The sequence below is a fragment of the Pygocentrus nattereri genome, chromosome 27, assembly GCF_015220715.1.
Source record: "Pygocentrus nattereri isolate fPygNat1 chromosome 27, fPygNat1.pri, whole genome shotgun sequence".
Lineage (NCBI taxonomy): Eukaryota > Metazoa > Chordata > Actinopteri > Characiformes > Serrasalmidae > Pygocentrus > Pygocentrus nattereri.
The window spans coordinates 16480018-16501668 of record NC_051237.1 but is presented as its reverse complement, the minus strand read 5'-3'; the positions used below and the strand labels follow the sequence as shown (position 1 = coordinate 16501668).

General features: G+C 40.6%; 1 protein-coding gene across 3 annotated transcripts in view; it reads right to left on the bottom strand.

Moving 5' to 3' along the window:
- baiap3 (BAI1 associated protein 3) overlaps positions 1-21651 on the bottom strand; it is a 61079-nt gene that overhangs the window by 29031 nt on the left and 10397 nt on the right. For all 3 annotated transcript variants that reach the window (XM_017707555.2, XM_037535500.1, XM_037535501.1), the window contains exons 2-6: positions 18532-18688; positions 4591-4678; positions 3977-4054; positions 2591-2698; positions 703-762 (exon numbers count right to left, since the gene is read on the bottom strand). In XM_017707555.2, the coding sequence (XP_017563044.1) occupies positions 703-762; positions 2591-2698; positions 3977-4054; positions 4591-4678; positions 18532-18674 (477 nt within the window). In that variant the 5' untranslated portion in view covers positions 18675-18688. The remainder of the gene's footprint in view (positions 1-702; positions 763-2590; positions 2699-3976; positions 4055-4590; positions 4679-18531; positions 18689-21651) is intronic.

Genomic DNA, 21651 nt, shown 5'->3' with positions numbered 1-21651 from the left:
AAATTACATTTAAATATAAATACAAAATAGCATTCAGTTGCTTTGTGAACTCACAGATTTCCATTTATAATACTTTTACACAATTACAACTATTTACAAATAATTATTTTATTTTAAATCCAAAAAAAAACTTATTTGTTTTTTACTTTGTATAGCAAAACAAGACTTCTAATGCAAAATCTGATGACTACAACGAGCACTTCACATTCACAGCTCTACATTTAAGGGGGCAAACAACACTTGAACAATCCATCTCATCACTCAGTGTTTATGTTCGGCTGAAATCGAGTTCACACAGCAAAGGAGAAATAAATGACATTCTGGGCTTTAGTTGATGTTTTTAAAAATATGGAATAGAAGTTTTACAAATATATTACAAAAAATAACTCATTTTACCTCATAATAATTTTGCTTCTCACTTTAAGCTAAGATATTCCAGACTGACAAAGATGCTTGATTGTTAAAAACCTTTTGAAAAGCTAGGTGGCAGGCGCTGAATGCAGTCTTGCTATTTTAACTCCTATGAGGCCCGAATGATCTCGGTCCATTCATGATCGAAAAGGACCACACAATCAATCTCTAAAGGCAGGTCTAGCTGACCACACTATGGTGACAGAACAGAAAAGAGAAGCTGACACGAGCAGGCTAAGGCAGAGAGATAGAGCAGGGTTATCTGCTGATGAACAATGCTTGACTCCATACCTTGGACTCCCTCACTCTCTGCAGAATGATGTCATGCTCCTCTTGACTCATGTCAAACACCTGAGGTAGAGAGACAACAGGGTGAAGACCGTGATCTGTAGAACGGACACGTGAACGAGCTTATAACAAAACCACATCCACTCTTGACGCTGCACTGACGGATCATTGTCCCATTCAATTGAAATGGTTCATGACAAAATTGAACTGCTTTAGTTTATCCCCTTGGCCTCGGCCTTGAGGTCAATATAGCAAATATAATAGACATAATATGGCAGGGTTAATACAGTTTTGAATTTTTCATTGGTTTTTGTTTTGATTTAGTTTTTTTATTTTGGTTGTAAGATTAACTCAATAGTGGACTGAGCTCAGCTCAGCTCAAGATTTCCTTAAAGACAGCTAAACGCAGAAGGGATCCACTTTAAAACTCACATTCACACAAAAAAAAATATTTTTTTCTAATTCCATTTAGTTTTAGTTAGTTTTGCAGTGGACGTTATAACTTTGATTGAGGTTTTGTGTTTTTCATTTTTATTACAGTTAACAAGCACATTTTGCAGTAGCAGTTTTAGTTTTAGTCAAAGTTTTAGTTTACTGTAAAAACCATGCTTGGAAGCCTCTTCTAAACATCAGTGTTCTGGAAACATCAGTCTTCTGTAGTAGTGATGATACCATCAAAATGCAAAAGAAAAGCCTTTTGTGATAAAAGTATCATGATATTGATGTGTCATTATATTATCCACCTTTAGCCTAGGTTATTCGTGTTAAGGCTTTAATTCGGTCACTAGCGTGAGTTATTCGCCAGGCACATATGACTCTTCAAGCTTTTCATTAGTTTTACCTGGACATGTCTTGCTATTTAAACCATTACTGTAAAGTTACACAATTTGAATCCAGCATGAATCTAGCTTTTATAAGCTAACCCTACTCTCTGTTTGATAATGACTTGGACATGTGCCGTGTTGTTATTGTTATTGAGTGTGACATGTAATATAATGTTGAGTAGGTTCAAGAAGTTTCAGTTCAAGGAATGTCAAGGAAATTGCACAGATGCCTCGTCTTGTCCAAACTGGTCACTCAAAGTTCTTACAAATTACATTACAGAACATTCTGTGGTAAAAAAAATCCAGCTTGACATTGCTTAGTAAGTCTTGTCGTTATGAGAGTGAGTAAAGTCTAAACCCAAAAATGTATTTTGTGCCACTGTTCTTATTGTTCTAGGTTCATTTTTGCTGTTATTTTTAGTTCAATGCAACAAGAAGATAACGTAAGTAGCAACTCAAACGCATAGTTGAGGTAAAAATATCTCTTTTCTGAGTTGTTTCTTTGCTGGTAAATCACAGAGTGGGCACTTCAAACACTGTGCCCGATGTCATCTCCTCGTAATAGGAGACTGATACAAGGCAGGCGGCCTTTGGAGTGACAGCGGCTGAGCGGATGTAATATCAATGCTGCACATCAGTCCCCAGCAGGCGTGGGCTTTGATGTTTAATCACGTCTGAGACAAGAGTATCTGCTCCGATTCATAAAACCCAACCCAGAGCAAACAAGCCACCGACCCCCTTTCCTCCTTCGTTCTCTGAGGGATAGGTCAAAAAATGGCAACAATGATTATGTATGTGTGTGTGTGTGTGCATGTGTTTGTGTGAGTGTGTGTGTTTGTCATGTGCCTGTGTGCCTTCATTCTACATTTGGTGGTAATCAAAGTCAGCTAATTGTTTCTATCTCTGCGGATCTTGACATAGAGTGGAAACAGCATGATTGCGACGGTTGTTTGTTTATTTTTGTTGTGGAAAAAAAATAAAAATCTTCCAGAAAAGTAATGAATTCCAGCATATGAGACATACAGTGATCTGTTCTCTTTGTGAGAGGGAGAAAGAAAAGATGGTACCTTTTGCAGGTAGTTGAAAAGGTCCCCTTCATTGGTTACATATTCGGGCGATGGCACTCCAACCCGATTGACCACGGTGTAAACCGCCTCCTCATACAATAAATCAAGCTAAAGGAGAACAATTTCAATTAAACATGCGACACAGAATGACACCCAGACAGCACTGCAGCGCAGACGAGCAAGATCTGATCTGTGAAATCTGTGATTAAAGTGTAATTATAATAATTAAACCGCTGAGGACAGACTGGTTAGATCTATACTGGTCCAATGTCACTTGTCAGTGTGCTGTGATCTGAAGTCAACATTGAGTGTAGAAATTCTATTGGAATATAGTGCAATTTGCCCAACACCATTAATGTGTTCTCTTGTAATGACACACGTAGGTCTGATAAAAATAAATAAATAAATCCAAAATGGCAATTTCACAGAAGGTAAAAAAATGTTCTTTACTTTTAATGTACGTTAATGTAAAGAAATTTTATTCCAAGCAGTTTCTTTTGGTCCAGATTCTTTTGTATCTGCTTGTCTGCTGCTGTTCTTTGACAAACACAGCATCAGAGGAACTACATTTTCATTCAGCACATGCCTGTGGTGGGAGGAAAGGACGATGTTCGACTTTGACTTGATTTATTTATTCATTTTTAAAAGTGAAAATTTTTAAGTGAATTTTATCTGTGCTTTATCTATCTGTCCACATGGAAATGGTGGTTAGTCACTAAAAAGCTCTTGCTAAAATTGTATACTTTAAAAGTTTTCCATGCTTTCGAGTGGTAACACTTCAGGACTCTGCATCTGATATGGTTGATGACAGGGTTGTTTCCGTGTGACCGGTCATAGTGGGTTTAATTCCTGTGCATTAGGTTATGATCACACGTACACGGTATAAAATAAAATGTAAAAAAAATACTTCACGTGTTAACAATCAATTGAACTTACTCAAGTCAAACAACAAGTCAAAGTACCTGTGTGAGTTAAGTAAAACTAGCTGATTTGCCTGTTAACACATGAAACCTTTCTTTTAGGGTGAACTGACAAACCAGTTTTACTGTGTATGAGTCTGTTTTTGCCATTCATGGTGTTCTTAATACTTTTAGACAGTCTTTGGGTTGCACTCTCATGTCGTCTCTACAGTGTCCTGCTCTACATTTCACACAATCCACAGGCTCAAAATGTTCTCATTGTGGATCAGCACACTTACGTAAAAGTCTTCAATTATTTTTTTGTGGACGGGAAAACATCTATTTTCAGATGATATGGGGATACAGGGAGACCTCAGAGTGTTAGAAGAGGAACGATAATCACTACAGCACAATCCCTGATTTACATGGAAAAAGACCAGTGGAGAGCTTTGCATTACAGTATTTGTTACTCTTTTCTAAACCTCACCTCATTTCTGGTGGCTTTCTCCAGAACGAAGGCCTGGTCTGTGCACTCTGGAGGAGGTGGACCTGCGATAATCTCCTCCTTGAGACATGTGAGGGAGAGAGGAGTAAGAGGCTGAGACGAGGCTTAGAGCGCAGGGCATGGAACAAAATCCCCAAATTGCTCAGCAATATCCAGCTCTGTCACCATGCAGAACTAAGAACCATTTTGGATCTGCTTTGAGCCGCCTATATCAGCACCATTCTGTTCCATTAGCAGACGTTTTCTTTCTAATTCCTACTAAAGAATGAATAGATATGCTGGTCTGCCTTCATTATTGATTCTTCTTCTTGATGCCAGAACAATGGGGGAGCAGTGCTCCCCTATGAACCTCTCAATCTGGAAAATTAAATCAGACGCTTGCTCTCTGTGTGGGTGTAACTTAGAGCAAAAGCCACCAAGAGCGGCTTGTGACGACTGAACCTGCAGCCTCTATAACCAGCCTCATCCTTCTGTCTGCACACAAAGCTTTCTATAGCCCCTAGGTCGCCTTTCTCCCACTCGCCTCCCTGCGGAACGACTCTGAGGGCTGCTGGAGCACGGTGGGGCGTGCAATCCCCTTCAAATCCTATACTTACCTCAGCATGAGTGGCAGCTAACAGACTCTCTTGCTTCTGGACGATTTTGTGCATACGCTCAAAGAACTCCCCGTTCCCCTTGGCAACCCTGCAACACATAAACGGATTTGTTTATCAAAACAAAAACTGCATCGCATACTTGTTTACCACAAATGGCTTAGAAAAAAAGAGATTCTCTTCAGAGCGCAACAGGAGAAAAGGATTTCCCTCTGATGTAGCATTGTGCGATCATTAGCAGACTCTAGCAGGCAGCCCATTTGGGACTGCTGAGGTGTCAGTCATCTGCTGTAATAAGCTAAGTTGGCGCCATCAGGGATTTACAGCGGATGCAGATTTTGGAGGCTGCTAAAAATCCCTGTGGTATTTCGGCATCGACCAGAAGGATCATACAAGCAAAGAAAAACAATGCCGGCAGAGATAACTTCTCTGACTGGAGAACTTTGTTGGCGGGGGGGTTATGTTTTGTCTAGTTTATCTACTAAATTCCTCTGCTTTACTGAGGATAAAAGGTTAGAAGGTCCCCCATTCGCTTTCTGCTAAAACCTGAAAAAACAACATCCAGAGTCTGGTCTCATGAAGGCAGCCTCCATCACGCAAGGCAGGATGATAGACACATTCTCATTCCTGTCACTGCCTAGCTTAGCTAGGCACTAAGAGCACAGCCTTGATGCAACAAGTAGAGTTTTAGGTCTGTAACAGTGAGAATCTATCGCTATCCAACTTAATTCATCTTATTAGGTGTAGATCTGCAGGAGAGGGAGCTGATGTATTTCTCCCGCGAAGCGGGGTGAACTCCTGGACCCCTGCCACTTGCTAATTTTCCCAGTCTCCGTCGTCATGGTGATGGTAACACATTCGTAGCAGGATTGGTCGAAATTGCCTAGAGAACCTTGGGAATACCCCCATCCCATCACACACCCAACCCCCCCAATAAACCCCCCGCCCCAGCTCAACTCCCCTCAATCCAACCCCCACTGCCTTCTCCTAACTCTGCCCTTCTGACTCAGGAGTGACTGCAGGAATGAGAATGTCTCCCTTTCTCTCCCTTTCTGTCTCTCTCGTCCTCATTATTCACACACAGACCAGTGGTCCACATGATGTTTTGACCAACGGGCAGAAATCTTGTTTTCATCTGGTGGGGAAAAGAGTCTTTTATCATTAATTCATATTGCCTTTAATATCTGTTTGTTTGATCTAGCATCACATCTGAATGTTTCTAGTGACCTTCCATAAATATTTGCCAGGCATTTTCACAGATACAACCTACATTACAAATGTTTACACCTAGCTGCCAATATATTGCCTTGTGCCTAGGCTCATACAACATCAGCTTTCAAACCCACTGTATGTATACTTCCACAATATTGGACACACCATATTTGTATACCTGTGCCATGCACAACCTGTGTTAGCCCCTCATCTGTGGTCAGTTTCTGACCACAGGACCTGTATGGTTTTAATTGGTGGACTATTCTTCACCCAGCAGTGACAGTGAGGTATGTGAAAACTTCAGCAGCACTGCTGCTTCCAAATCACCACCTTAAATATTCTCTGATCAGCAGTGGTCCTATGGTGATCCCTTTCCATTGATGAGTGAGGTAAAGGGTGCCTGATAAACTGTGCAACAACATTCAGTTACTGTACACTTACAAAATGCATCTACATACATTTACAGAATTTGACAAATGCCCTCATTCCAAGCGACTTATCATTTTTAATCATATTACAGAGGTAGGCATATGTAGTGTTAGGAGTATTGTCCAAGTACTCCTGTTGGTATATCATGGTGTGCCTGCCCACGAGGGAAATCTACCTCCAGCCTGAGGATGAAAACCACATAAAGAGCAGTGGTGCTCTTATTGTAGCTGTACTGATAAAATAGCCAATGACTGTAAATACAAGACAGATGCACCAAATGAACTGAAGACTTAGTGTCTTGTTAAAATGATGGTTAAAACATGAGAAAAAAGTTTAGTTGTGAAATAAAACTTCTTCTCCGATGTGGCCGCCCTAGTGACATTTTATCTAGCACCTTCAGGTGTCAACTGAGACATAACACATAACTTGGTTAAATTAATGATTGCTTTCTAGCTATTCCAGCCTTGTGGCTCATAAGGACACCATATAAAAAGGTGTATATTATCTTTCTCTGGCAAATCTACGTTTTGGGCTCCATAATATTTTTATTTTAAATGTAAAATCTATTCGTTCATTATTGGCCAGATTCCTGTGTCACATGCACCAAAATGCCTGCGTGCATGTGAGGTACTTGCAGTCCACTGACACAGACTGTCAACAGACGATCCTGTTCCTTTATTAACATCTTCACAGCATGTGTTTAACTATCTCTCAGCTCATTCGGGCTATCTCCTCAAGGGAGGTGAGGACAAGGGGTGCCAGAAGAAACTCTATGAGACTGAAATGAAGTCTTTTGGTGTGCTTGGCTGGGTTCCAAACATCTAAAAAAACTGCAAACTGCTCTTTGAATTGGAAACCATTAAAACACACTAAATTGACTTCAAAGACAGTATATTAAGAAGTCTTTTCATTCTGGACCAAACGTCAATATGGTGGAAAATCTACTACCACTGTCATGATGTTTGGTGGGCTGTCATACAAACTCACCCATAACAAATTTACTGTGTTGTTTTCTTCCATGCAAGGATAATTCAAGAGATCACTGTTTGTTATCTCTCGGTTATCATGTTACTATAAGAAGGATAAGGATGAGCAGTGTGTCATTTATTTGCATCTACTTATGGACAGTAGTGGCACCAGGTCTTCCGTTTGGCATGAGCATGACAAATTTGTGGGTGGGACGGATTTTACTCCTAAGGTTGGGGGATATAGGCTACAAAAAATGAATAACCGCAACCAAGCCTTTTCCTAAGCATTCCAACACTGCAGTGGGAAAGGAACCTCAGCAGAAGACACTGGCTTGTTAGTGGACTATAACAAATAAACAAACATCAGAGCTCAAAACAAAAGAAAACAACTGGCAACTCTGGCAATTTTATACCATTAATGCCTTTGGTGTTGGCTGATTGTGATCCGAGCTGGATAACTGTCTGTAGTTCCTTTATCTATATAATGAAATGTATAATGCATTGATTGGCCAATGCCAAAAATGGAATTTCAAATATGTCATATATTTAGAGTGCGTTTTCATATTTTCTACCTTTTTGCTTTATAAATTCATAAGATTTTAATAGTATAAGCGAATCTGAGCTTTAATGTGCCACCTTAGCCCTTAGTCAAATTCCTGGACACTCAATTAGTGGCTTTTCTTATTAAATACAACAGACAGGTAGATATGCTCATGTGCTGCCTAGTGCCTAAACATGTCACCAGCAGTGCATCTCTCCCAAACAATGGTCCTGATGTTGAGGGTAATCTAAAATAATCACCCCCATTCTTCGCATACCAGTGAACTGACTGGATAGAAAGAAGAAGTTCAGACATCAGAAGAAACCAACAATGAAATTTGTTTGGATTCCTGGACATTTTGTGTGCAGGGGCAGAAATATTTTTCACTTGGACAGGCAACCAAAAACCTAGACAGTCTAGAAAAATCATGTACCGATAGCAACGTTGGCAAGCAGTTAATATTGGGTGGGCCAATAAAATTGAGTGGGTCTAGGCCAACTGGGTCCAATCATAGTGCTTCCACTGCTGTGGTAGACTATTACACAAGAGGGAAATGGAGGTTCAGGGTCAAATTAGTCACTGCATGCTAAAATGTTATATTTTAGCCATCAGTTCTAAAAAGCTTTCTCATTGCAGGCTTGTACTAAGAAACCAACACTTTTCCAACCGAAGACACTGACAAGCTTTTGAAGCTTTACCAGGCCCATCCTTTTCTCCTCCTAGCAGTAACATCGAATCCACAGTCCTTAACTGATCAATACCCCAGACAAACATACCAGAGCTCTGGGTTTCTGCAGGAATTTCTGGCTGATTAATAAAAAGTAAAATTAGCCGTCTCACGGCAGAGGCCCAGATCGCCGGAAAAGGTCACGATAGTCTATTTGTTCTTCTGCTCATGCTCACAAATCTCATGAGGTGACCTGCGCAGGGCTGTGCCAATCAAAAGTTAGTCGAGAGCTAATTAAGAAACAAGTATGAGCCCTAGGAAAGAAAAAAAAACAAACAGCAGACATGACTTTTGGGGCGTCGGCGAAGTGCTTGTCTAGAGCTCTGATCAATGAATGATTGTGGATTGCATGCACATGGAAATGCACATGGACGGAGTATGAGACCGCCACCTAAAGCCACTCAGACTAGGTTTAGTTAAAAAGGACTTCCACTGAGAAAATAACATAACCTATAAGGAAATTATTTGAATCGTTTAGAAAACATTAAGTGCAGGGAATTACTGAACTGCAGAGCTGCTAAAGTCTATTTTAACATCTCTTTAATGGAACCCCATTCACCTCTTTTCAAAAGCTTGACTTGGGTTTCCTTTAGTCAGACTGTGTTTTCTCCATGTAGGGGACCACTAACTCCATCAATTCATACAGCCTGAAATCGTTTATTGGCACAGGGGTGCCAAATATATTCAGGCTTCTGTGAATACCTGACTAGATATTTTAATGCATGATATGATTGGCCTCTTTTAATTAAAGAGGAGACTCGGCCTTTAGTTGTACTGTAGGTGTGTAGGAAGTAAGTACAGAACATTCCTTGAAAAGTAAAGGGAATATATCCTACGTTTTTCTTGTGGTTTAATTTTTTATTTATAAGGTAAACGTTGCGATGTTGTGTGGTTTTAATACCAGTGATCGTTCACTTTTACATCACCATTTTCCAGCCTCTCTTTATCCTTTAGACTCGTTCTCAGCCCACACACAGTTTGTATAATCACCATAGTAAAGCACTGGAAGAGCCACATTACATACAACTTCAGAGTAAATGGGTGGCGCTAAGCTGTAGGCTGAAAACAGCCTGTATTTAATATATGTCAACGTGATTTTCCTGTTTTTTCTCAAAAATGACAACTGTTTTAATTACATTTGGAATGTATGGATTTTTGCTACTATTCTGTTCACACACACACACACACACACACACACACACACAGACACAAATACACACGGAGGCACACAAATGCACAACGCGCACACACACACACACACACACACACACACACACAAACATGCAAAGCTTGGATGGCAGCCCCCTTTCATGTTGCTAGGAAACAGACTCTCCCGATGAAGCCTTTTTATTATTATTCCAATAGTATTTATTTTGATTATTCAGACCTTGGAAAGGTAGCATGGAGAGTGTGTAGAATTAAAAGGCGAAATGTATGTGATAATTAACACAAGCTAGCATATGTAAGAATATATTAGGCACTGCTGGGCTTCAGATGAAGGGCAAAAATTAGTCTTTGCACTTATGAGTCAAAAGTGCACCTTCCGATATTAAATGTTAAGTATGCAATAACCATTCTCTGGGCCGGGGCGACATTTGGAGGGAAATCATTTCGGCAGGTTATTACAGGAAATAAAAGTAATTCATGCCCACACGTCAGGAAATAGAATTTAGACTGAATTAATTTCCTCCGGGTCCGGTAGGGTTTCAGTCTTCTCTCTGTGCCTGGTCAGTGCTTTCTAAAATCATAAAGAGTGACCTTTAGCCTAACCGGGTCATTCAGAGCTCTGTCACAAATCTTCGGCAGTGTCTTCCTGCAGCTACTCCTGCTGTTAAAGGCTCAATTTGTGTATACACGAGAAAACAAGCCGGTCATCCCTAATAGCCAGCCCTAAGGATTCCTTCTCAAATACACACATTGTGTGGCTTATTGGATTAAATATAATCACAGGAGTTTGATGTAGCGTATTTCCTGCCCTTTATTCAGTTAGGTGCTTATTCTAGGGAGGCTGCAGGAATATCATGTGGTAATTAGTTTTGCTAAGCCACTGAGCCGAGTACCCCAATTTATCAAGCAGGTACTACTTCAGAAAGATGGCGCTCTATTTTAGGAACTAATAAAAAAGGCCCAAAAGTCTATTTAGTTAATCGCAATCAGGGACTCAAAGTCTTTCTAATGACTTCATAAATATGGAACCTGAGAAGAACCCAAATCAAACGTCCTATGTACAGACAGCCATGGTTTTCAGTCCACATCTCTGTGTTTATCTTTTTATTTTTCCAGTACAGGTAATTATGAGCTTTCATGAGCTGAATCGGTTGATAAGAAGCATTCAGCCAATTTCCATTAGTACTGGAGTGGCTTGTTTCATTGTGAACACAAATGTAAGTTCAAGCATTCTTGTTTCGATACCTAATGAGGCTTATTATACACTCTTGGACGTATGGTAGGAATTCCATTTTTCCCCTGCAGACCATTTACAACATTTGTGTGGTTTACTGTACAAAAAACTAATGTAATTCATTTTTTTAATGCCATCCATTCCAAGGCCTTATTCAAACCTCTTTTTATCCCTTAGATTTAAACAGACATGTACATGTTCTTGTTTACTTGTCTTGAAATACACTTGAAATGCATTTTCCAATCAATTTTCTTTTCTCTGTGGTATCAAGGCGAGCACAGGCAAGCAAGCTCTCCCATTGGTTAGGACTTTAGGAGCAGGACTAGTCTGATGTGCCAGATAAACCTCTAATCTTATTAGGAACTGGCAGCGGAATCAACCAATTTCCATTTAATGGGACCAAAAACGTCACTCTAGGCCTCCTGTAAGGCGTCAATATGTCACTGAGTGCAAATAAGAGTGGGTTACAGGAATGGTTCTTTAAAGACTCATCTACTGAAAAATTCTTGGGGGAACCTAAAGTGGATCGTCTATGGTGTCACTCCAAAGGACCCTTTTTGGTTCCCTTATGTTTGAAGTGAGATGATGATAAACCTATGTAACCTATTTATTTAGCACTTTTCGCCAAAGCTATGTTTTGTAATAAGATACGACAACATTTGAAGAAGAGGGAAAAAGAAGGAGGTAGGTATAAGAGGCAGGAAGACTCTTACAGTCTTCGTGTTGCACTTTGATGACTAATTTGGTGTTAAAAATGTAATAACATGAGACCCCCACCAGTCAAAACGATGACAAATTGCCCAGTCGGGGTCTCCAGGTGAGCAATTTGCTGTCTGCATGTCATGCTCAAAATAAAACTAGCTCCTTATGATCAAAGTATGGGAAGGAAGACGACCTGTGTAACTAGATAAAGAAAAACATGTATAGATAATGAAAAGATACCTCCTCCTTCCCCTGTCCTACTTTCACACTACAGCCCCTCCACCCTCTACTGGTGGGACATGCGTCCAAATAATCATTTCCCAACACGGCTACCAGGGTCACGTAACCCCCCTCAAGCCATCATCAGGGTCGTCCTGTGTCATACAGCCCGTGGGCTGAGGAGGAGCCGCCCAGCTCTCCCCTATTTACATAATATTAATGAGCATGCGTCTGGGCCAGAGGCATTAGTTTTCGCGCTGGCACTAATGAAGGAGACAAACAGCTTCCCTAAAGCATAATGATGGCGAATGTGTCGCCTGCAGCCTGGCGGCTTACACGCTCCACAGTCTCTGTTGGCTCAAGGAGACGATTTGCAAAACAAACCGGATCACTTGGGACTGGCTGAGTTTAGTCTTCTCCACAGTGGGGGTAGACCAAATAACGGACATCCAAAACAAAAAATAGACTGGCATTTCAAGCGATAAGAAAGAAGCCTAGAAAGATATGTTTCATTAAAGGCATATTCCAGTATTTTTCAACCTAATCTCTATCAGCCACACCTGTAACATACAGTCGATTACCATAGACTAGAGACGTACTGAATCATTAACAGTTAAAAGAGCTAATTGCTCAAGTTAAAAAAACCTTAATTTTACTTTGTTTCCAATAAACAACAGTTCCTATTTGAACAGGTGGGTTTATTCAACTTGAGGAACGTTTTTGAAATGTACACATTAGGCCGCAATAGGCAACTGGTTCCACTGTATAGATCTACTAAAAAAGCAAGTGGTGCTCAGTATCCTTTTATAAGAGGATGATAGCACAACTACACCGATGTTCCATATCGAAAGCAAACAGACAGACCGACAACTATTTCATCATTGTTTCCTGAGAGAAAGTGTTGTGTAAGTAAATCGCACAGTGTTGTGTTAAAAAACATAAAAGGATGTGGTGGACAGCTTTCGAGAGCTACTGAGATACACCCTACCAAAGGTAGCCTTGGTCATGACAGTCGCACTTTCAGGTGCCCAACACTGTATATTCCAGTCATTTCATCAATTTTTGGTCATACAAGCATGAACATTTTACAGTTTCAGCACCTGGTGCAAGCCTTAAAAACCCCAGGCTTATTACATACTGAGGCTTATTATTCAGTAACTACAGGGACTTGAATGCAAGCTGGCTGAGCTAATCTTAGGTCATAGAAGTGCGTATTAGAACTTGGCCATTTAAGGAGTTAAATAAAACATGTTTTTGTGTGGTGTATGTTTAATACAGTTCAGGCTGTTTTGCGCATACACTTGCGCATAGCACCACCTACACAATATGGACAAAAGTATTGGGACACCGACATATTATACCCACAGGACATCTTATGACATCCCATTCTAATTCCATATGCAATAATATGGAGTTCCCCCCTTTGCAGCTATAACAGCTTATTATATAGTTCCAACCACTCTAGTTGGAAGCTTTCTACAAGATTTTGGAGTTTGTCTATGGGACGTTTTGCCCATTCATCCAGAAGAGCATTTGTGAGGTCAGACACTGATGTTGGATGAGAGGGCCTGGCTCACAATCTCTGCTCTAGTTCAACCCAAAGGTGTTTGATGGGGTTGAGTTCAGGGCTCTGTGCAGTCCACTCGAGTTCTTCCACAACCAACACACCCAACCATATCTTTATGGTCCCTGTATTGTGCACTGGAGCACTGTCATGCTGGAACAGGAAAGGGCCTTCCCCAAACTGTTCCCACAAAGCATACAATTGTCCAAAATGTCATTGTATGATGAAGCATTAAGATGTTCCCTCCACCAAACTTTACAATTGGCACAGTGCAGTCAGACAGGTAATTTTCTGCTGGCATTCGTCAAACCCACACATTTCCACTGCTCCGTCCACTGCTGAGTCCAGTGGCGGCGAGCTTTACACCACTCAGAATTCAGTTGGTGTGTGCGCTTATAAAAAACAGCAACAAAAAACAGTACATGTAAAATTTTTTTGTAAAAATTGTATAAGCCCGGTATTTGATGCCCTATATTTAAAATAAACAGGTCACTAAAACATAAAACATTCAATGTAAAAGGTTGAAGAAAATAAAATAGAAAATAAAATAACTGATAATCCTTAAAAAAAGGATGGAACTGTTCACATATGGAGGGGCTTCAGTGATATTTTGATTGTGTTTAGGCTTGCCAGTTAAGGAGGAATTGCTTTCTAATGAGTTATCAACCAAAATGTGCCAATATTTGTATCCAATGGCTGACTGGATAATTTTGCGTTTTCAGTTCAATTGAAACACACTTCAAATAGAAGTGAATCGGCAGCCTCAGCCCATTCTCTTCCATTCAGTTCTGTCATATGCCGAAGCACCCACCAGTTCACTTTTTATTGTAAGTGTGAACTGAGCCAACAGGTGCTTTGTTCTTTTACTAAGCACAAGGACAAACCAAAGTGACTGCCATTGGTAAGTGACTATATGTTACATATGGAGCAGATAGAGAACAGGTTGAAAATGATGAAACTTTCTTTTGTCTTTAGTCTCTAGACGTATTATGCATTAATCACTAAAATTATTCAGTAATTACTATGAAACTAATATGTCAGTTCTGTGCTTGTCGTAGTGAGGAATTTAATTCAGGGCCTACATACAGACCTTCATAATTTAATGGGTTAATATAAATACTAATCTTTAAAGAATTAATGATAATGATGGTGACTTCAGGTGACTTTAAAAGAAGTCAGATGTTGCAGCAAAACTGTCACTAAAATAGCTAAATTAATTGGGAAACTCTCGAGGAGAACGACATCAAAAACATGACTGTGTGTGCCAGAAAAGAAAAGGAAGGGATGGGAGGGTGGGGGGTGCAGCTCCAGAGGAAAGAAGAAGCGACGACAAACTCACAGACAGGAACAGACATCAACGGCAGGTATCTGCCATGTATTTAGAGCACGGAGCCAGACTGACTGATAGTATATCAAATCAAGCCCAAAACAATTATTTTTTTCCTCAGCACTGCGTGTTTTTTCCCCCCCGGTAGACAGATGACACGCGCTCATCAAAAACAAAAAAACGTTCATATTTTAGGAGCAGCTGGGGAAACCAGACATGTTTTGGTTGCTATAGAAACCTCAAGGTTTATGTTCCCTTTACTTTTGGCACTGACATCAGGCATGCTTGAAAAGAAATCAAAACAAGGGAGACCGAGACGGTAGCTGAGAGAAAAAAACACACAGCGACTGATTTACTTAACTACACCTGCGGTCACCCAGCCAACTGTGCCAATTTGATGGACTCGTTCTTGGACAAACAAAATCCGGTTCCTGTCCATGCACCCAAAATGTGATTTAGGCTTGTTAGGAAATGCCATTTTGGGCACATTACTGACGCATTTTTCATGAAGAAAAAATGGTCTTATGAGCCCAAAGTGATGGATAAGCCATGCCCATAATATCTCCACTCTGGGCTTCCAAGCAGCTGCTTGGAGAGCGATTGTGGTGTTTCATGTTTTGAATGATTTAAAATAATAAAGGTGAAAAAATAGCTATTTCTGCCTTTTAGTCTACTCTTCAGTATGGTTGTTGCATCTATTGTGATCACGTAAGAACATAATATATTATAATGGAAAATCTGGAGATTATTGCCACAAACTGATATTTTGAACAAGCAATCCTATCAACAGGAATGTTCTTTACAGTTCGGTCGCCTTTTATTGCTACCCTGACGAAACAAATCAATTCAAAGCCCTGAGAGATCTGAATGTTGCTCTGAATGTGTGCACGTGCTCACTCAGAACTATCATCCAACAATAAAGGCAACACTGTGCAACAGAAGTGGCACGCAAGAACATTTAATGTAGAGATTTTAATGGGTTTGCATGCTATCGCACCAAAAATACAGCAATACAACCAGAAACTCTTCCTTTGTACTTTTTAACCCCTTTAAATCGGGCATTTCTGTGTGCTAAACAAATGTGTTCTGAGATGCATGAGGCTGCCTTTAACGGCAGCTGCAATGCAATAGTTTCTGTAGTTTAATCTACCCTTAAGCTGTTGCTCTTATCTGACATGTGTAACGGGGGGGAGCGAGGAGGCCGATGCATACACTGAGATAAGCGACTTTTATTAAGGGCAAATCCAGGGTCACGGTCAAAACGGTCCAGGTTCAAATAGCCAATTCGGAGAGCAGGAGGGACAAGCATGACAAAATGAACGCAGAGCTCCAAACAGACCAGAAATAAACAAAACTCTTCACACAGTACATACACTTCCAACAGTACATCCAACAAACATATCCAACAAATCAAGCAAACATACAAAGACCAACAAGAAACGCAGGGCTTAAATACACACAGGGATAACGAGGGATAACCAGACGCAGGTGGAAAACAGGTGGGAACAAAACAAGGGGGCCGGACTGGGAAGAAATCAAAACAAAAGCACATGACATGACTAAAAGGTAAACAAAAGCACATGAGGAGACTATCATGTGACCAATCATGACACATGTAAAGAATATGATCTAACAAAGCCGCAAGTTGATAGATTTTTGGTTCATTTGTGTCACAAAATAGATTTTTCAACTGATTTTGATATTCAAGTATCCGTAAGAAATCCTAAATCGATATCTGGTTAACCACAGAGGACACAGACAAAGCCATACGAAAGAAAACTGATTTCGGCTGAAATTACTGTGGAGTTGTGGCTTACCTTCTCAGACGACAGAACTTGCGTTACACACACACAGGATTACACTTCAGAACATGTTTTACTGTTCAAAACTAGCAGAGAAATGGGTAGATATTTTGTTTTTAGATTTTAGTTTACCTCATACCACTCATGCCTGCTATCATGCAAAGACCACAAATCTGTCTCATGTGCTATATAAATATGCAAACAGATACACTTTATTCTACACTTATAGTTAGCTTATCTTACCTCTTTCTGGAGCAACAGCAACCTAGACTATTTATTAGTAAAAGCAGCACTAGCTCTGCCTTCACAGTTCCCACACAGTCAAACATCACCCAAATCTATGATATTGGAAATACCCAGTTTCAACTCCTGCAACAAAGGCCGCCCCCATGTCTGGTAAGACAGACTGAAGATGGGTATAAACAAGTCCTAATCTTGTGTCTCCTGTAATACACCACAAGCCTTACAGAGGCTGAATGTTTACATCTTAACCACTTATTTATACAGATATTAAATTGCAGAAATTCCACTATATATGGGCCTTCGCCATATTCACAGAACATCACGCCGCTGAGATGCTCGACAGTCATAGTAAGTTTGATAGTAATAATCAGAGTAATAACAAAATGAGACTGATGTGTGACTAATGTTCCTATTCATGTTTTTTTTTGTTATTGTACGATCTTCTTAATGACACAAACTGAATAAAAATCTCGGAGTTTTCAGATTAATTTTCTTTACATATGAAATAAATGCCACAATAGCCTTGCATGTATGTTTCTGAATGTATTGCCTGTGAGGTGTGAGGTATAACAGGGTTAATGCACCGGTGGGAAAAACTAGATTAGATGCCGTGTCCGGAGCTGATCCCATTTCTCCACCAGCAGCCCGCGAAGCCACCGTGGAGCATGTTGGCAGTCATATTTATGGACCCCAAAATTACCACGGTCTCCTGGGGCCTCTCAAAACACATTTCTTTACAACGCATCAGCCAGGGCTTGAGCTCCTGTTATTAGGCAGCACAGGCCACACTGCTTCCATCTGCTGCGTGTTGAAGTGATAAATGATCTGAAGATTGAACTTAAATGAAAGATCCCACTCTGCTCACTCTCTCAACCTAGTCCTGTCTTAATGAGCTGCAAAGGTAATTGTCTCTTAATCCTTACAAAGGCCCGTCTCTGTGTGCTATTTGAAACGGCAGTTAATTTGAAATGTGGGAGAGCAAGATGTCGAGATTGAGTCACTTTCCAAAGCATGAATACAGTAGAGCCATTGTGGGCGTCTGCAAGCACCGTGACTCAGTGTAGCTCTATCACTGACACTCATCCTGCCATCTGTTTTGATAGTTTGGGGGGAAGTAAATACATCAATACAAACAATGACCACCAGCAACAACACAGTTCTGGGGAATTGGGGGATCTTCTGTTGGCCTTAGCCTGTGTAGAGGTAGCCTACCCATCAAAAGTTTGGGAACGGCTTGGCTTCTTCTTTTTTACTTTTCTTTGAAATTTGCTTTTCAATTAAATACAAAAATACCAGCAAGCTTTTGCTACCATAAACATCACCTGTTAATATTTCTGGTGTATTTTGTGACATATAAACTTGTGTTCATCAAAGTATCAAAAAATTGCTTGAATATGTCATCAATACACTACAGCTTTATAGGTTTCAAAAAACCTGTAAGAAATTTTAGATGTGCCCAGAATGATGAAGAGAGCTGAAGATGATTCAATAATTACATATAAAGCTGTATAAGAAACTTAATAAAACATCTAAAAATAACTCCCGGTGTCTACGTAATATTTATGACATTTCAAACTAGCCCCCAAAACCTTTCCTTGGATCCCCCCAAACAGTCCATATTTTTGCTCCATCCATGCGCTTATATATAAGTTAGATTGGAACAAAAACATCAGTTCAACTGATGCAAACCCATGCTGTATAAATCACTACTGAATGAGATAACTAAAGTTATTTATATGGCATGTGACTCCAAAGGTTTGAACAGTGTCGTATGTGGGTTATCTCCATCAGTGTGCGGTGTGGACTCACCCTAGGGCGACCCTGTCAGGGACCCTGGTGGGGGTTGGTGGGCCTGCAGCGGCAGTGGGGGGAGGCTCCCTTCTGCTCCTCAGAGACTGGCTCCTCTGCACCTGCCTCAGCACGCTGCTCTTCAGTTCCAGCAGCGTCGACATTGCTCATTCACCACCTGCAGCAGAGATGGTACCATATTAGCGTCGCACGTGTCGGCTGACAGCGCACGTGACATTTCATTCTGATGCATTTAATCCCCCCACCACCACCATCAACACCACCCAAACCAAAACCAGAGGGAAAATAAAAACAATTAACCTGATGTCCACCTCGCTGGCCAACCTTTGGATAGGAGCACAGAAAGTGCAATGAGTAATTACTGTAATCACGACCTCCCTCCCATAATCCAGTTCTGCGTGTGCTCTGAGCTGAGCTCACACAGCTCCTGTCCAGTGTTAATTGACGTGTGTGTGCCAGACACATTTGTCTGTGCCGCCGTGAGTGGTCAGTGGTGTGAAATCAAAAGCCAGCTATTACGCACAATGTTCATGATGCTTGCAGAGTTCTGCAAACACTGCACAGTGTAAAGCAATAGAAGCGGGCGCATCATTTCAGCACGCTCTTTTCAAAGAACAGTTCAGTGAAAATTCGAATGTACATGCTTTTCCTCTTATCACAAATGGAGTAGATTATCCAGGATGCATCTGGTGTCTGAAACTTCTTTGGTTTTGTACTGGAGCTACATGACTAATGCCTATATCCCCCACCAATTAGTATCGTGCAACAAGCAATATGAAATCATCCCTAATGTATGGCAGTTATGGAGTTATCAAGTTATTAAGTAACCTGAACAGTAATTTCTGACAACCATTGATTTGAGGAAGGATGCAAGGGGTTGCCATTTCCTCACATTGAAGATTCAGATTCTGGTGGACAGCTTTTAAGCAAAACTTTGGTCTTAAAATTTTAGCTAAATCAACAGCAAACGTTTTTGTGAAGTCCCACAGGGCTCAGTTATAGGACCCTTGCTCTTCTCTTTGTACACGTACTTTTGATTCCGTCAGATGATCAGGAGAAACTTGGTAATGCGTTTGTTACAAGCAGAATTGATTACTGTAATGCTTTTCTCAGTGGGCTTCCTAAAAAAAAAAAAAAAACTCCTACAAAATATGGCAGCATGGATAATAACCAAAACGGAAATAGAGAGATCATATCACTTCCGTTTTGGAAGAACTGCTTTGGCTACCTGTTTCTTTCAGGATAGATTGTAAAATTCTGGTCCTCAGCACCTCACTAAGGTTATTTGAAACATTTGAAAACATCTCTTTAACTTGGCATTCAATTAAAATGCAACATCCCTTCCGTTTTTCTTTTTAACTTGATCTGTCAGTTTTTCTAAAAACATTATCAACTGTATGTAACACATTTTGAACTGCCACTGGTGTGAAAAGAACTCTATAAATAAAGATATAACAATAAGAAGAAGAAGAAGAAGAATTATTATCATTAGTAGTAGTAGTATTCAATTTGTGGAAAGAGTTTATATGGGATAGTTCGTGGGCTGGAGGTGAGGGAACCAGCCTTGTGATCGGAAGGTCGCCGGTTCGATCCCCAGAGCCGACAGCACTGACTGAGGTGTCAGTGCTTGAGCAAGACACCTAACCCCCAACTGCCCCGTAGTGTGTGTGTGTGTGCTCACTAGAGTGTATGTGGTGTTTCACTTCACAGATGCGGAGGTGAAATTTCCCCGTTGTGGGAATAATAAGGGTCACTTTATTAATTAACATTTTAATTGCTGTTATAGCTCATGTCTTTTTCTTCAGGATGCAAGATTACAACATTAATGAGCTGGGCATTTTGGCAAGAACCACAAAATAGTCCAAAAGGGGGTGGCCCTGATGCTGATTAACAGCATAGGCATTAGAAGCTGGATTAGAGGATCGATTCTTTTTCACAGTAGTTGCCTGTTTTGGGAGTCACTGAGTTTAACTACGCATTTTTGTTAGAATATATTTTGATGGAAATGTGCACAATTTATAAAACCAGAAGCAAACTGGTCCTCATAAGTGACCCCTCTCCTTTCACAGCTCATTGCTCACTAGCAGCTCAACAACATCTCGCGCACACAGAGAGCCAGGGAGTGTCCTAGTTAATCTGATAACAAAGTCATGTGGAAAATATTGTTGTTCGATTTGATACAATTAATTACAGATTTAATTAACTGACACGGTGACCACTATGAGGCCTGCAGAAAAAGGCTACCTACATCTAGGGTAAATCAGATTTTTAGCTGAACTATTCCTTTGTGTTTATTAAAGCATATCTCCGACCGTGAGGGAGTGCTGCCTCCTCCAGTCCATTATGGGCCAAGGCGACAGAGGAGTGAAGAAAGAGCAAAAGAGGAATGAACAGAAAAATGCAGAAAAAAGCAGCGGGGAGGGGAGATGACTAACCGATGACGGGAAGGGTTTTGATTGATCGAGACGTTTCAAACAGACACACAAACACTCCTTTCAGAGCCCTGACAGCAAACGTTCTCTTTTGTCAAATTCCAAAATGCTAAGAGGAGGAGCTCCAAAGCCTACTCATGCTTCATCTTCTATATGAAGACTGCAAAACGGCAAAAAAGAGAAACCTTTATCTGTGTGTTCAAAAGCAAGCTCTTTTTTCAGCTAGCACAAAGCTCTGCATTCAGTCTGTTTAGAGTCTATTCTACAGAATCACAGACTGACAGGTCTTTTAAACCACAATAAGGAATCGCAGCAAGGATTTTACACAGCCACAGTACAAGCCCCAGCCTATGCGTTTAGGAGACTCAGAACATTTTTTGCTCACAGTCGTTTTATAATTGCTGTGTGTACTGCTGTCATGTTCTTCATTAGTAAACTGGTCTAACCCAGCGTAAACGTCAGCCTGCACTAGTGCTATTTTGGTCCCAATTTGAAGCATATAAATCGAATCGGGACCAGGATATTACAGCAATCAATTCTCCTTTGGGTTGACAGGATTGCTGGACAGTCTTGACATGCTGATGTTCCTCACAGCAGACTGGAAGTGATGCCATCTTTCATTTGTTCATTCTAAACAAATCTGGGAAATGTCACAGTTGATGCCGGTAATTCTGACACTCAGTTTTTT